At 35.9% G+C, this 13,068-nt stretch overlaps 1 protein-coding gene across 1 annotated transcript; it reads right to left on the bottom strand.

The window, feature by feature from the left end:
• Positions 1-2,503: 2,503 nt before the first annotated feature.
• Positions 2,504-4,152, bottom strand: LOC109219243 (VQ motif-containing protein 9-like). The gene has a single exon (XM_019383690.1). The coding sequence runs from the start codon at positions 3,707-3,709 to the stop codon at positions 2,756-2,758; it is 954 nt and encodes a 317-aa protein (XP_019239235.1). The 5' UTR covers positions 3,710-4,152; the 3' UTR covers positions 2,504-2,755.
• Positions 4,153-13,068: the final 8,916 nt, after the last annotated feature.

Raw genomic sequence — 13,068 nt, 5'->3', positions numbered from 1 at the left:
GTAAAAATTGCACGGGGCGCCCTATTTGGGCGCCCCTTTTTAACCTGTAGCCGCTTTGTCTTTTTGTTTGCATCCGTACCCACTTTTTAAAAAACTTCAGCTTCCCTTTATAACTGGGAAACTTCAGCTCTAGAGCTGAAGTTTCCGGGTTACTAAACAAAAACTTCAGCTCTAGAGCTGAAGTTTTTATTTTATAACTGGCAAACTTCAGCTCTACAGCTGAAGTTTTTATTTTATAACTTGAAAACTTCAGCTCTAGAGCTGAAGTTTTCGGGTTACTAAACAAAAACTTCAGCTCTAGAGCTGAAGTTTTTATTTTTTAACTGGAAAACTTCAGCTCTATAACTTGAAAACTTCAGCTCTAGAGCTGAAGTTTCCGGGTTACTAAACAAAAACTTCAGCTTTAAAGCTGAAGTTTTTATTTTTTAACTGGAAAACTTCAGCTCTAGAGCTGAAGTTTTTATTTTATAACTGGCAAACTTCAGCTCCCGGTTACTAAACAAAAACTTCAGCTCTAGAGCTGAAGTTTTTATTTTATAACTGGCAAACTTCAGCTCTAGAGCTGAAGTTTCCCGATTACTAAACAAAAACTTATAAATAACTGGCAAACTTCAGCTCTAGAGCTGAAGTTCGCGAGTTAAATTAAAAAACTTCAGCTCTAGAGCTGAACTTCAAGCCCGGCTACTAAAATGCTGATGTTTTGTGTAATTGCCTTTGCTACTTCAGCCCTGTGTGCTGAAGTTATGTGAAAAAGCGGGTACGCTTGCAATTTTTTTTGCAAAGCGGACACAGGTTAAAATGTGGCACAAAAAGCGAGTATAGATGCAAATGCCCCTGTCAGACCAAAACTAAGATGCTATTGGATTAGCTCGGAAAAACTAAATAGTTAACAGAGAAGACGAGGAAAGGGACTGCCAGATTGGAGAATGTCTCCTGAACCCATTGATCAATTTATACGGCTGCAAGTCTTCCGTCCAAGCAATGAACCATTACTGAAAAGAAGTGTCGTCCAACACAATGAATTTCATCCATAAAAAGCATACAGTGATATTTGGAGAATGTCATATCACTACATTTAAAGTGGTGTGTGGATGTGGTTGCTCTGCATAAAGCAGATAATTGAAGCATATATGGTTCATAGAAGTTATAACCTTGAGAGGGAAATGGGAATAGACCATCTGATTAGCCCCTCCGGCATTGTCTCTCCAAGCACAAAAGGCTAAAAGAAGGTTCTTGAAATCAACCAGTCAAAAGGTTGTTAAAAATTAACAGAGCACAGGACATACTCCCACACATATTAAACCCTTCTCATAAGAGTTACAAAGAAAAAGCACACGCAGCGCCTAACGTTAGGAAGACAAGCTCTCGATGTCAGCCGTTCGCTTTACCTTTATCTTTAGAGACTAAAATAGTAACTTCAACACAACGTCCATACTAAAGACATTTTGACTAATAAAGCTCATAATTGTACTTCAGATAACAAACTAGGAACTATATTTTAATGGCTTCCACTTTCCAACCATGTAGGACTGGCAAAGAAAGTTTCTTGCGCTCATCAAAGATAATCTTCCCTTGGCCAACAACTAGCAAAACCACAAACAAATAACGCAGCACAAAGAAAGCAATAATTGATAAGTAGTACCATGTTTAATTTTTCAAGTAAATTGGAAACTATATTTTAAACAAAGGAGCACTCAGTCATCAGGTTCAGAAAGCTTCAGCTTACTATACCTTACATGAAAACTATCAACATCAAACTCCATGTCAGGAAAATGAAAAACCCACTGGTGTTGAGGGACAAAACATCTACCAGTAAACTCAATTAGACACAAAGCAGAGATTATATGGTGCACAACCCCAGCCATCTTGCACCAACCACAACTACCACCAATCAACAAGGTAATACTAACAAATTATATCAAATGCCAGAAGGAAAAAGAACAATGCCAATGCCATGAAAAAATGCTAGCGACAAACTCACAAAGATTAGAAGAAAAAAAGGCCTCAATTCTGCCCCTTAAGTTGAAAATGCACTAATCATGCACTTCAAAACTTCATCAGTGACTTAAAAAGATGTACAAGATTCTCTATGTAGCATATATGATGCTAGGAATATGAGGAATCTGCGGGAAATAACTCAATAAAGGGAAACTAAAAGTACCCTAGTTAAGGCAAATCCAAACAAATTGGAACTGGATACTGCACCAAAAGCAAATGCAGAGTCTAATTTGAACTTGTTACTCCATCAAGATGACCAAACTTATACACCTTAGCTGTGATAGGCACAAAATTTACCAAATATCCATTTACAGATGCCTTAGCTGAAAGGAATACATTTCATTAGAACCCATCAGCAACTACATACAAGGAATTCACAGTACCAATAATCAGCTCGCTCAATCACATTCTAAATAAATGGAACTTAAAGATTAAAGGAAGTAGTAGACCACAAAAAATCAGTATTGTACAAATTTCTCACTGAAGAGGATAAAGAATAGCTGAATTAACAAACAAAAAATTCTCTTCATTGTCTTTAACAGTCATGTACAAAACAAACCCTAATTAGCCATTTGATAGCTACATCATCATATTTGGGCATAAAAGACTACTCTTGAATATAATCCAATCAAATTCCCCCCAAAATGTACATGTACAAAATATATTTCTATTGTAAAAAAAAAAAAAAAAAAACAAAATATAGATTTTTAAAACTCCTAAAAGACTTACCTTTTTTTTAATGTTTCTATGAAATTCCTCAAATACCCTTCCATTTTGGGCTTGGCACAGGAAGTGTCGGCGAGAGAGGGAGCTGCTGAAACCCTAGGTGACCGGACGGTGAAAGCAGCAGACTGGGAGACAGCAAACCGTACGGCGATTTTGGCGACGGCAAACACCCAAACGGCAGCGGCGATGACGGAAAAGCTGGAAACGGAGGTAAAACGGAAGAAGACGTTGTCGGCGGCGGAGGAATGTTCTGTTGCTGCTGCAGCGGAAACGACTGAGGTGGAAACGGCGGCTGCTGCTGCGGCGGACCAACGCTGTTCCACCGCGGAGCCAGTGGTGATAACCCACTGGGACCAGAGGCGATTGAGCTCTGCAGAAACCTCATGTAAGCGGAGATCGGCGATTCCGCCGAGGCATGTACCCCTGGAAACGGCGGAAGAGGAGATAACGGCTGTGCTTGAACAGGCCGTTGACCGCCAACAAATCCACCACCACATCCAATACCTCCACCAGCAACAGCATTAGAAGCGTTCACGAAGGGAGGAGGCCGGTTGGTAATCTGAGCAAGCGGCGGAGGACGGATCCTCTGCAACCGTGAACTCGGAGCCTTAGGCTGCTGTATAGGCGGAGGAGTAGAAATTCGTTCATGAGCAGGCGAACCAGTAAGCTTCTGAACAACATCTCTAAAATCACTCTTGTTAATATTATAGACCGGTGGCTGTTGCTGCGGTTGAGGCTGCAAATTCTGAAGAGGCGGTCCCGGTGGTGGCGCGTGTTGGGTCTGTGCCTGGGGACGCGTCTGAAGATTCTGGTTGTTGTCAAAAAGAGGAGGAGGAGGAGGAGGTTTTCTAATGGGTTTAGAAATCTTATGGGAGATTTTGTTAAGGTGTTTCAAATACATGTCCCTATTACCACTGCTGCTACTACTCGTAGCAGAAGTAGAATCAGCGTCACCACCAGATGAATTACAGCTTTTATTATCCATTAACAAATAGAAGAGCAGCAGAGGTGAGCTTCCAAAACTTTCTCACTCTAGAACAGTCCAACACTTCCTCTCTCTAGAAAATGGGGTTATTAGTGGGGTTGTATATAATAAAAAAGAAAAAGAGTAGAGTATCTATTTTTTCTTGCTTATCCTGCAGACTTTTTAACAAGAGAGAGGGGTGACCACAGAGTAGGGACAAATATATTATATAGGAAATAAATAGGACTTAAAACAGTAATAAATTAAAGATTATGCCTTTTATTAGTATTAAAGTAATCAAGTTGTAAGATTACATAGATTCAAACTTGATACAGCAAACCATGTTCCTTTTCTGTAAGACCAGAGGAAGAAAGAAAGAAAGTGAATCAAAGGAAGAAAAAGAGAGGACATGTCTGGGACTGGGGGTTAATTTAGGGGCGGAAAGGGATTTGCTTTAGCTTAAAAGAAGACAAGGGGGTAAATGGAAGGCTTTAAATAAATAAAGAGGAAAATTGGCTATATGAACGCACAAGCGGATCCGGTACTTAAATTTTGTAAATTTAATTTTTAATATTAAATTATTTATATTATTAAAATTTAAAAAATTTATATTTTTAATAAATTTTATATGTAAATTTATATTTCGTATAAAAAATTATAAATTCAATTACATCCGTTACTAGGATTTTACAAGGAAGACTGTACATTCGTGTGTGTGTATAGAGGAGTGTCCAAAATAGAGATGATGAATTGATGATAATGATGATGATGAGGAGGAGGATGCGTGTGATATCAGTTTGCTAAGATAAGAATGGAACGGGGTGTGTGTGATTACGTTGTTTTTCTGTCTTGTTCTCGAGTTGACTCGGCATAAGAAGTGAGTCTAGTGACTCGGATATGATGCATTTGAATTGTGATAGTAATAAATTATTTTTATTTTTATTCTAGTACAGGATAAAGTTGAAAAAATTGAACTGCAAAATAAATTCTAATTCAAAATTTTACAACTATAAAACTTAATAATTAGCTGCTAAATAAGAAAATTATGAGTTAGAGTTGTCTCATTTAAATGTGAAGGTTATTAATCAAAGTGAAAAACATAGCTACTTTGAGATTCTTATCTAAGTTTGATGTTTTTTGCGTCCTACTTAAATAATTTAATTTGATATATTCGTTTAGTTTAAACTCGTGTTACATCAAGCACTCATCAACTTATGTAGAAACAAAAGGAAAATATTTCATAGTAATTATTTAGCCTTGTGAAATACTAAACCGAATCAGTTGGATTCTTAGATTTTGGGACAATGTTTACTTCAATTACATGAATTAACTGTTCAATATTAGGGGTCCATGTCGATCGTGTGACTGACGCTTTGATTGTTAGTATTAGTTGGTACTAAACAGTAAACATTGTTTGCGTTTTAAGGGTGGTTTGGACAGAGACATTTAGGATAAATTTCTTATTTATATATTTTAAACTTTTAGAAATTCAAATGACATGTTTTGTATATATTATTGAGTTCGAAGTATATTTAAAACAGGATTGTAATTTTTCTTGAAACCAACTTTTCCACTGTGTTGTTCTCATTGAGATAAATCTAAAAATTCCTCAAAAAAAAGGTCCAATTTTCGTTAGGTATGTTAATAAATGTGCAAACATTATAAGTTAACCAGAATATTTAATGGATAAAATCACACCATCCAAACGGTTACATACAGTAGTATTATGGACCTGTGGTCCTATTTTCCAATTTGGTTGGACTTTAAAGAGAAAACAATACATATATTTTGCTTTAGCCAAAAAAGAAAAATAGTTTGAATTATTTATCACTTTAGAAAATTTAAAAGATATTGATTTCTTTTTTTTATTTCACACTTATTATTGCAAGGAATTATGTATTCATTGATTATTCATATAAGAAAGAGATATTAATCAAATAATCATTATAATTAATATAAATTTAATTGTTTTTCTTAATGATTGTGCGAAAATCTTAAACGAAAAATAAAAATGAAGTAGAGGAGTTATACTTCACTTCATGCTGAGGAAATAAATGTTTTCTCATTATTTCCAAAATAGCCGTTGGTAATTACTAATCCTATTCTTGCTTTATGAACAAGTACTACTATAGTAACTAGTACTCCTAATAATGACCCTTAGAACTTAGGAGTGTATTTGTTCCCAAGGCAACATATAATTACTGCGCCTAATTTGGATTACTTTTATTTGCATCGGTTAATTACCAAAAGTTACAACCCCAATGACTCTAAATAGCTTTCCTAATTTGATTAGATTGTGCATTAAAGCAATCTTTGACTATCGAGTCAAATTAAATTTTGACTGAGTTATGTTTTGAAATGATTTAACTATTTTGTAAAAATTATTGAAGCATTAGTAAAACAGAAAAGTGTAATACCATTGTTAATGATTTTTACATCCAAATCGAATATTCGTTTGTTCGATATAGATATCTTTGACTAGAGTATTGTAGTTATTAAAATCATATTTTAACATTCTTTGTTTCTTATAGGATAAACTGTTTGTGCAAAATAAATTTTCAATACCCGTCAAGCTCTAATATGGATATATGTAGTATAATGTAACATGTTGGAAACCTATGTTGCTATTAAGGGTTGTGATGGAGTGTAAGTACTCATTCATTCTTAACTAAAGATTTCGGGTTCGAGTTTCTGGATATGGAGTCGCCTTTGTTAGGAAGCGTTTTACTCCCCTAATGTGGGACTTCCCAGCAAGAATCCGGATTTAGTCGATCCTGTAAACATAAACTTAATTATTACCAGGATTTTGAACATGATAATCTTACATAAAATTGTTACAGAAAATATACCTGAATCGTAAGCCATTATCACGAAGCGGAAGCGTTAATTGGAATTGGTTTCTCGCCCCTTGCACTATCTTTCGTTATCGTCGACTTTAGTGATGGAAGAGAGAATAGAATAATACGGTAACTCTAATGGGTGGGGAGAGGAGCAATTTATAGAGGTTCTCATTTAATACGGTACGTCCATTAAGTAACCGATCGGACGGATGAGATTTGCTCATTAATTAAATATTAATTATGGGCCTTAAACTTATTGGCCACCAATATACGTAGGAAAATCTTATATTCTCCCACTTGGCCCAATAATCACACAATATTAATATTTAATATAGGAACATTAGTTGCACATAAACAAATCTCTTCTATAACGTCCATCATAAATACCATAATACGATAAACTACTAAATGTGAGTTATGGTGGTTATATATAATTTGTCTACATACTCACTTTCATATACTACAACATTAGCAACTCATCGTACCAGGTCCATAAGCTATAAAATATATGGTCCACACTCCACAACAATGTCTCATTGAGACTCATCTTGTAACATCTCAAAACAATAATGCGTACACCATTATGAAAAATAGAAAATCATTAATGTATATAAAAAACGCATAAATGAGATCAGAGAGTCAAAACATCATAAATATATCAATCATAAATACAGCCAAGACCCATTCTATGTACATGTTCTTTAAATATCTTTGGTTGTAAACCTTTTGTTAACGGATCTGCAATCATGAGATCAGTTATAATATACTCAAGTGACACTATTGTTTCTGAACTTCATCCTTGACGGTAAAGTACTTTAATTCCATATGTTTGACACTTTTGGAGTACTTATCGTTCTTGGAGAAGAATATTGCTGCAGAATTATCACAATAAATTTTCAGCGGCTTGGTAATGGTGTCGACAACCGCAAGTCCTGAAATAAAGTTTCACTGCCATAATGCATGAATTGTGGCTTCAAAACATGCCATAAATTCTGCTTCCAGTGTGATGTAGCAGTGACAGACTGTTTAGCACTCTTCCGTGATATTGCTCCTTCCGCTAATTGGAACAAATTACCAAACGTGGACTTTCTAGTGTCAATACATCTAGCGAAATCTGAATCCGAGTATCCAACAACTTCCAAATGCTTGGATCTCCTATACACGAGCATGTAATCGTTCGTTCCTTTCAGGTACCTCAAGACTTTCTTTGCAGCTTTCCAGTGATCAATTCCTGGGTTACTCTGATATCTTCCCAACACTCCGATCGCAAAACTAATATCCAGTCTTGTGCAAGTCTGAGCATACATCAGACTACGAACAATAGAAGAGTAAGAAATTGAGTCCATTTCTTTTTGTTCTACATCATTCTTAGGGCATTGCATGAGACTAAATTTGTCCCTTTTTTGAATTGGAACACTTCCTGCTGAACAGTTAATTATGTTAAATATCTCTAGAACTCTTTCGATATAGCCTTTCTGAGACAATCCCAATAATCATTGTGATCTATCACGGAATATTTCTATTCTTATCATATAGGATGCCTCACTCATATCTTTCAGTTCAAAATTCTTAGAGAGAAAATCTTTGGTCTCACGCAATATGCCTAAATCATTAGCAGCAAGTAGAAATATCATCAACATATAGGACTAAAAATATAAACTTGCCCACACTGATCTTTTGGTATATACACCGATCAACAGTATTTTCCACAAATCCAAAAGATGTTATGGTATTATTAAACTTTATATACCATTATCGTGAGGCTTGTTTAAGTCCATATATTGACTTCTTCAATTTACACACCACTTCCTTTTCCTTTAGTTTCGAAACCCTCTGGTTGTTCCATATAAACTTCTTCCTTGAGATCTCCATTAAGCAAGACAGTTTTCATATCCATTTGGTATAACTCTAAATCATAATGAGCCACCAAAGCCATAATAATTCTTAACGAGTCTTTCTTTGAGACCGATGAAAAGGTCTCTTTATAATCAATGCCTCCTTTTTTAGTATAACCCTTGGCAACAAGTCTGGCTTTATATCGTTCAATATTACCATTTGAATCGCGTTTTGTCTTAAAGACCCATCTACACCTGATTCTTTTAGAACTTTCTAGCAATTCAACGACATCTCAGACTTTATTGTATTCCAAGGATTTTAACTCTTCCTTCATGGCATCAATCCATTTGACAGACTCATTACTTTCTATGGCTTGTAAAAATAAAACCGGATCTTTATTAAGACCAATGTCAAAATCTAACTCTTGTAAATAAACCACGTAATCATCCAAAAAAGATGATTTTCTAACTCTTTGAAATTTTCTTAATGGCATTTCTTGTGGTTCATTTGTATAAGATATTTGAGAGTTAGTTTCTTTATGAATTATTTCATCCAAATCTTGCTCGGTGTTGTCAAAGTGTTCTTCAACATCTAGAATAATATTTGATATTTCTGTGGAAGTAGGCACATTCGTGAGTAATAGAATATTGACCTTCACCTCTTTTATTTTCACACTTTGTTTTTAAACACTCCCACTAACTTCACCATTCTCAATGAATCTTGCATTACCGATTTTAACAATTCTCGAACTATGGCTTGGACAATAAAACACATACCCTTTAGATTTCTCTGGGTAATCAATAAAGTAACCACTTGTTGTTCGAGAATCTAATTTCTTTTCTTGTGGATTATAAACTCTAGCTTCTGCTAGGCAACCCCAAACATGCAGGTGCCTTAAACTAGGTTCCCTTCCTATCCATAGTTCAAAAAGGGTCTTTGGAACTGCCTAACTAGGAACCCTGTTTAATAAATATACAGCGGTTTTGAGAACATACATCCACAATGATATAGGTAATGAAGAATTACTCATCATGCTCCTAACCATATCCATAAGTGTTCGATTATGCCTTTGTGCAACATCATTTTGTTAAGGTGTTTCTGGCATAGTATACCGTGCACATATGCCATGTTCCTCGAGGAACTTTGCAAATGGACCTAGACATTGTCCTGATTCATTATATTTTCCACAATATTCACCACCTCTATCTAACCTAATAATTTTTACCTTTTCGTCTAATTGCCTTTCAACCTCTTGAGATTTTTCTTTCAGCAAATAGATGTATCCATAACGTGAAAAATTATCGATAAAAGTGATAAAATATTTCTCTCCACCAAAAGATGAAACATTAAAGGTCCACAAATATCAGTGTGTATAATTTCAAGAAGCTAGGTGCTTTTTGTGGCACCTTTCTTACTATGCTTGGTTTGCTTTCCCTTAATGCAATCCAAACATATATTAAGATCAGTAAAATTTAGATTCGGAAATATCATTCTTTACTAATCTTTCTAACCTTTCTTTGTATATATGACCCAAACATCTATGCCACAAGTAAGCAGAACTTTCATCTAGTGAACTACGTTTAATTCTAACATTATGTTGAACAGTAAGAAGGGGTTCAAATAAACCAATATCGAGTTTCAATTTATATAAACCATCACTAAGAATACCAGAACCATAAAAACAACATTCTTATACAAATTAAAACAACCATTTTCAAACTTTAAATCAAATCCAGAAATATCAAGTCTTGAAAGAGAAATCAAATTCCTAGAAACTGAAGATACATAAAGAGTTTGTAATAGATCAAGGTGACATCTGATAACTATGGATCTTAACCTATTATGTGCTCTCTTTTGCTTAGGTTTTGGGTCGAAAATGCGTAAAAGTATTCCCGAAAACTGACTTAATATGCTTGCTTGCAGGGTTTGGTCAAAATGAGGCAAACATGCCATTAGGGCTGTGCATAATTTGGTAAATACCGTATTACCGTACCGAAACCAAAAATTTTGGTATTTGGTATACGATATTTTGGTATTTGGTATAGTATTTGGTTTAAGTTTTTTAAAATATTGGTATTAGGTATGGTATTTGGTATTTCAAAATAAAATACCGAAATACCGATACCGTACCGAATTATATATTATATTACACAAAACACATATTATCAATTATAACATAAATATAAAAACTCTTAAATTTTACTTTCCTTTATTCTCTAAGTCCATCAATTGACTCTAAACAAGTAACAAGACATTTCTAATGATCAAATATTCTTTTCTTTACAATTTTCTCTATTTGGGTCGATATTTGCTAGATTTGGACAAAATTTTTGTCAACAAACATTTTCGATTTTGTATTTTTGAGTACTTTAATTAAGAATATTAGAGTCTATGGATCTATGCACTAATTAGTATTTAAACTGAATAAACGAAGTTACCGAACCGAATAAATCAAAACCGAACCATACCGAATTGAATTAGGTACGGTATTGGTATAAGATTTTAAGAAAACGAATACCGAAAATACCGAACCAAAATATCTAAATATCGTACCGTACCGACCGACGAACACCCCTAGATGCCATAATCAACTCATGAAAGAGTCAAACTTGCACAAATCCAAGGCTGGATTGGAGCGCTAACAGTGGTAAAAAAGAGCGGCCGCATAAGGACCATTGCTGAGGCGGCCACAAATACGCGGCCCGCGAAAGTAAGATTCAGAGAGGCTGTTTTGGGCACAATATTGACTGTTGTCCGCGATGGAAAAGCGCGGTTGCGAAATATCTAGTGCGGCCGCGATGGTATTTTCGCTGAGAGCGTACTTCGAGGTTCAGAGTCCCTGTAAGTTAAGTTGGACTGAAGAACGCGGTCCGCGTCCAAATTACGCGGCCGCGAATTAAGCTCATGCGAACGCCGTGGATTTTACGCTGTCCGCGAAATAGGTCCCAGTCCAGATTCAAATATGGAGAAACATGGACCGCGGTCATTATTACGCGGCCGCGATAGCTCAAGCGCGGACAATGCCAGAAATTACGAATCCGCGAAACCTTCACAGGGGTATTTTTGTCCGGTAATTTTAGCCTAGTATAAATAGATCTTTTTCATATTTTTAGGTTGTGCAATGTTTTGCTGAGAACGTGAACGACTGATTATTACGTTTTTGAGTAATCTTAGAGTAGATTTATCTTCAATCTTTAGATTTTCATCTTGTATTTGAATATTATGGCTTACATTTCATCTTTATTTTTTATTTCCACCGTTATTAGGAGTAGCTAAACCCCATAGCAAGGGTTGTGACTGTCACACCTCCTTTTCACACTACACCCCGGAAGGGTATAATAAAGGGAGTTATTTCCAACTTGAAGTGACAATCGGAACGAGACTTATTATTAAGATTTCAGAGTCGCCACTTGGGAGATTAAGGGTGCCCCAAGTCACCAGTTGAATCCCGAACCGAGGAAATTATGACTCTGTTAATAGTCAGCGAACCAGAAATCCGAGTAAGGAATTCTGTTAACCCGGGAGAAGGTGTGAGGCATTCCCGGGTTCCGTGGTTCTAGCACGGTCGCTCAACTGTTGTATTTGATTTTATCTGATTTCGAAATATGTTCTAGCTTATGTGCTTTTATTAGTAAGCCGCTTTTATTTTTATTTATTCGATTTTTAAACGAATTGCAACGTCGTGGAAATGCGCCTCAAACCACGTCGCACCAGTGCACCCGTGATTGTTAACACATTTCGACTTCGTTGAGATTTGGATTTGGGTCACGTAAATGTGCACCCGTGTTTAGGAAGGTGATTTTATTTAAAATACGCGCCTAAAGTAGCTACGCGTTTATTAACTATGTGGGGAGCCATGAAATTCGCTAAATGGCACATCCCGAAGTCTAAATATTTTGATATAAGCAATTAATGAGGGCCCCGCAATTTGTGTGTTTTATTCGGCGAGGCTCGTCTCATCATTCATTAAAAGGCCAAACTAAAAATGAATAAGATTTTTCTATTTTTTGATTTGTCTCTAATAAAGGAAGAAGTCTAGTTGATTATTATTGTGAAAGTGTACACAGCTTACCAATTGGGCAATATCGAGTCGATTGTCTTCCTAGCCTTAGGCCAAAACAGACCAATCCACACGGGACTGGCAGACTGGACAGAATTTCCCCAATAAACCAAATGTTGGGCCTAAAATCAGCCCAGGTCCTGAGAGGCCACTTAAACCCAGGGCTAACGCCAGCCCAAGTGAGGGGCTAATGGATGGGGTCACATATCAGTAGAGACTAATGCCCACGTTATTCAAAAATAGGCTGTTAAGCCTCGATCCGTTGACAGGTCCCAATCAGAACTGGAGCTTAAGCAAATTTACACGGAAAAATACTACTGAATATATTTCAAGTTGTCCAATTGTATCCATTACTGGCTACAACTAATTTCAGAAATATACACGGGATAACTAGACTAAGGTGATTACTAATAATATGGAGGTATCAAACTTAAGAGGTTCAAGTCCTTATTCTATTCTGACTTCAACTTATCAGGCTAATGTGTTACATTACCTTATTACACTTGTTCATACAAATAACTGCAATAGGCAGTCCTATTGACATGAAACAGAAATCGAAACAGTCCAATCATAAATCTCATTGCAGAAAGTAGACATTAGATTCTAACATGTGAACTGCTATACTCAGAATTAAATCTCATTGC

This window comes from Nicotiana attenuata, unplaced genomic scaffold (genome assembly GCF_001879085.1).
Source record: "Nicotiana attenuata strain UT unplaced genomic scaffold, NIATTr2, whole genome shotgun sequence".
Classification (NCBI taxonomy): domain Eukaryota; kingdom Viridiplantae; phylum Streptophyta; class Magnoliopsida; order Solanales; family Solanaceae; genus Nicotiana; species Nicotiana attenuata.
This window is presented reverse-complemented; position numbering and strand designations above follow the sequence as displayed.

Bases quoted from the DNA above. Each gene is read 5' to 3' on its own strand.
- LOC109219243 (XM_019383690.1), bottom strand. From the start codon at position 3,709: ATGGATAATAAAAGCTGTAATTCATCTGGTGGTGACGCTGATTCTACT.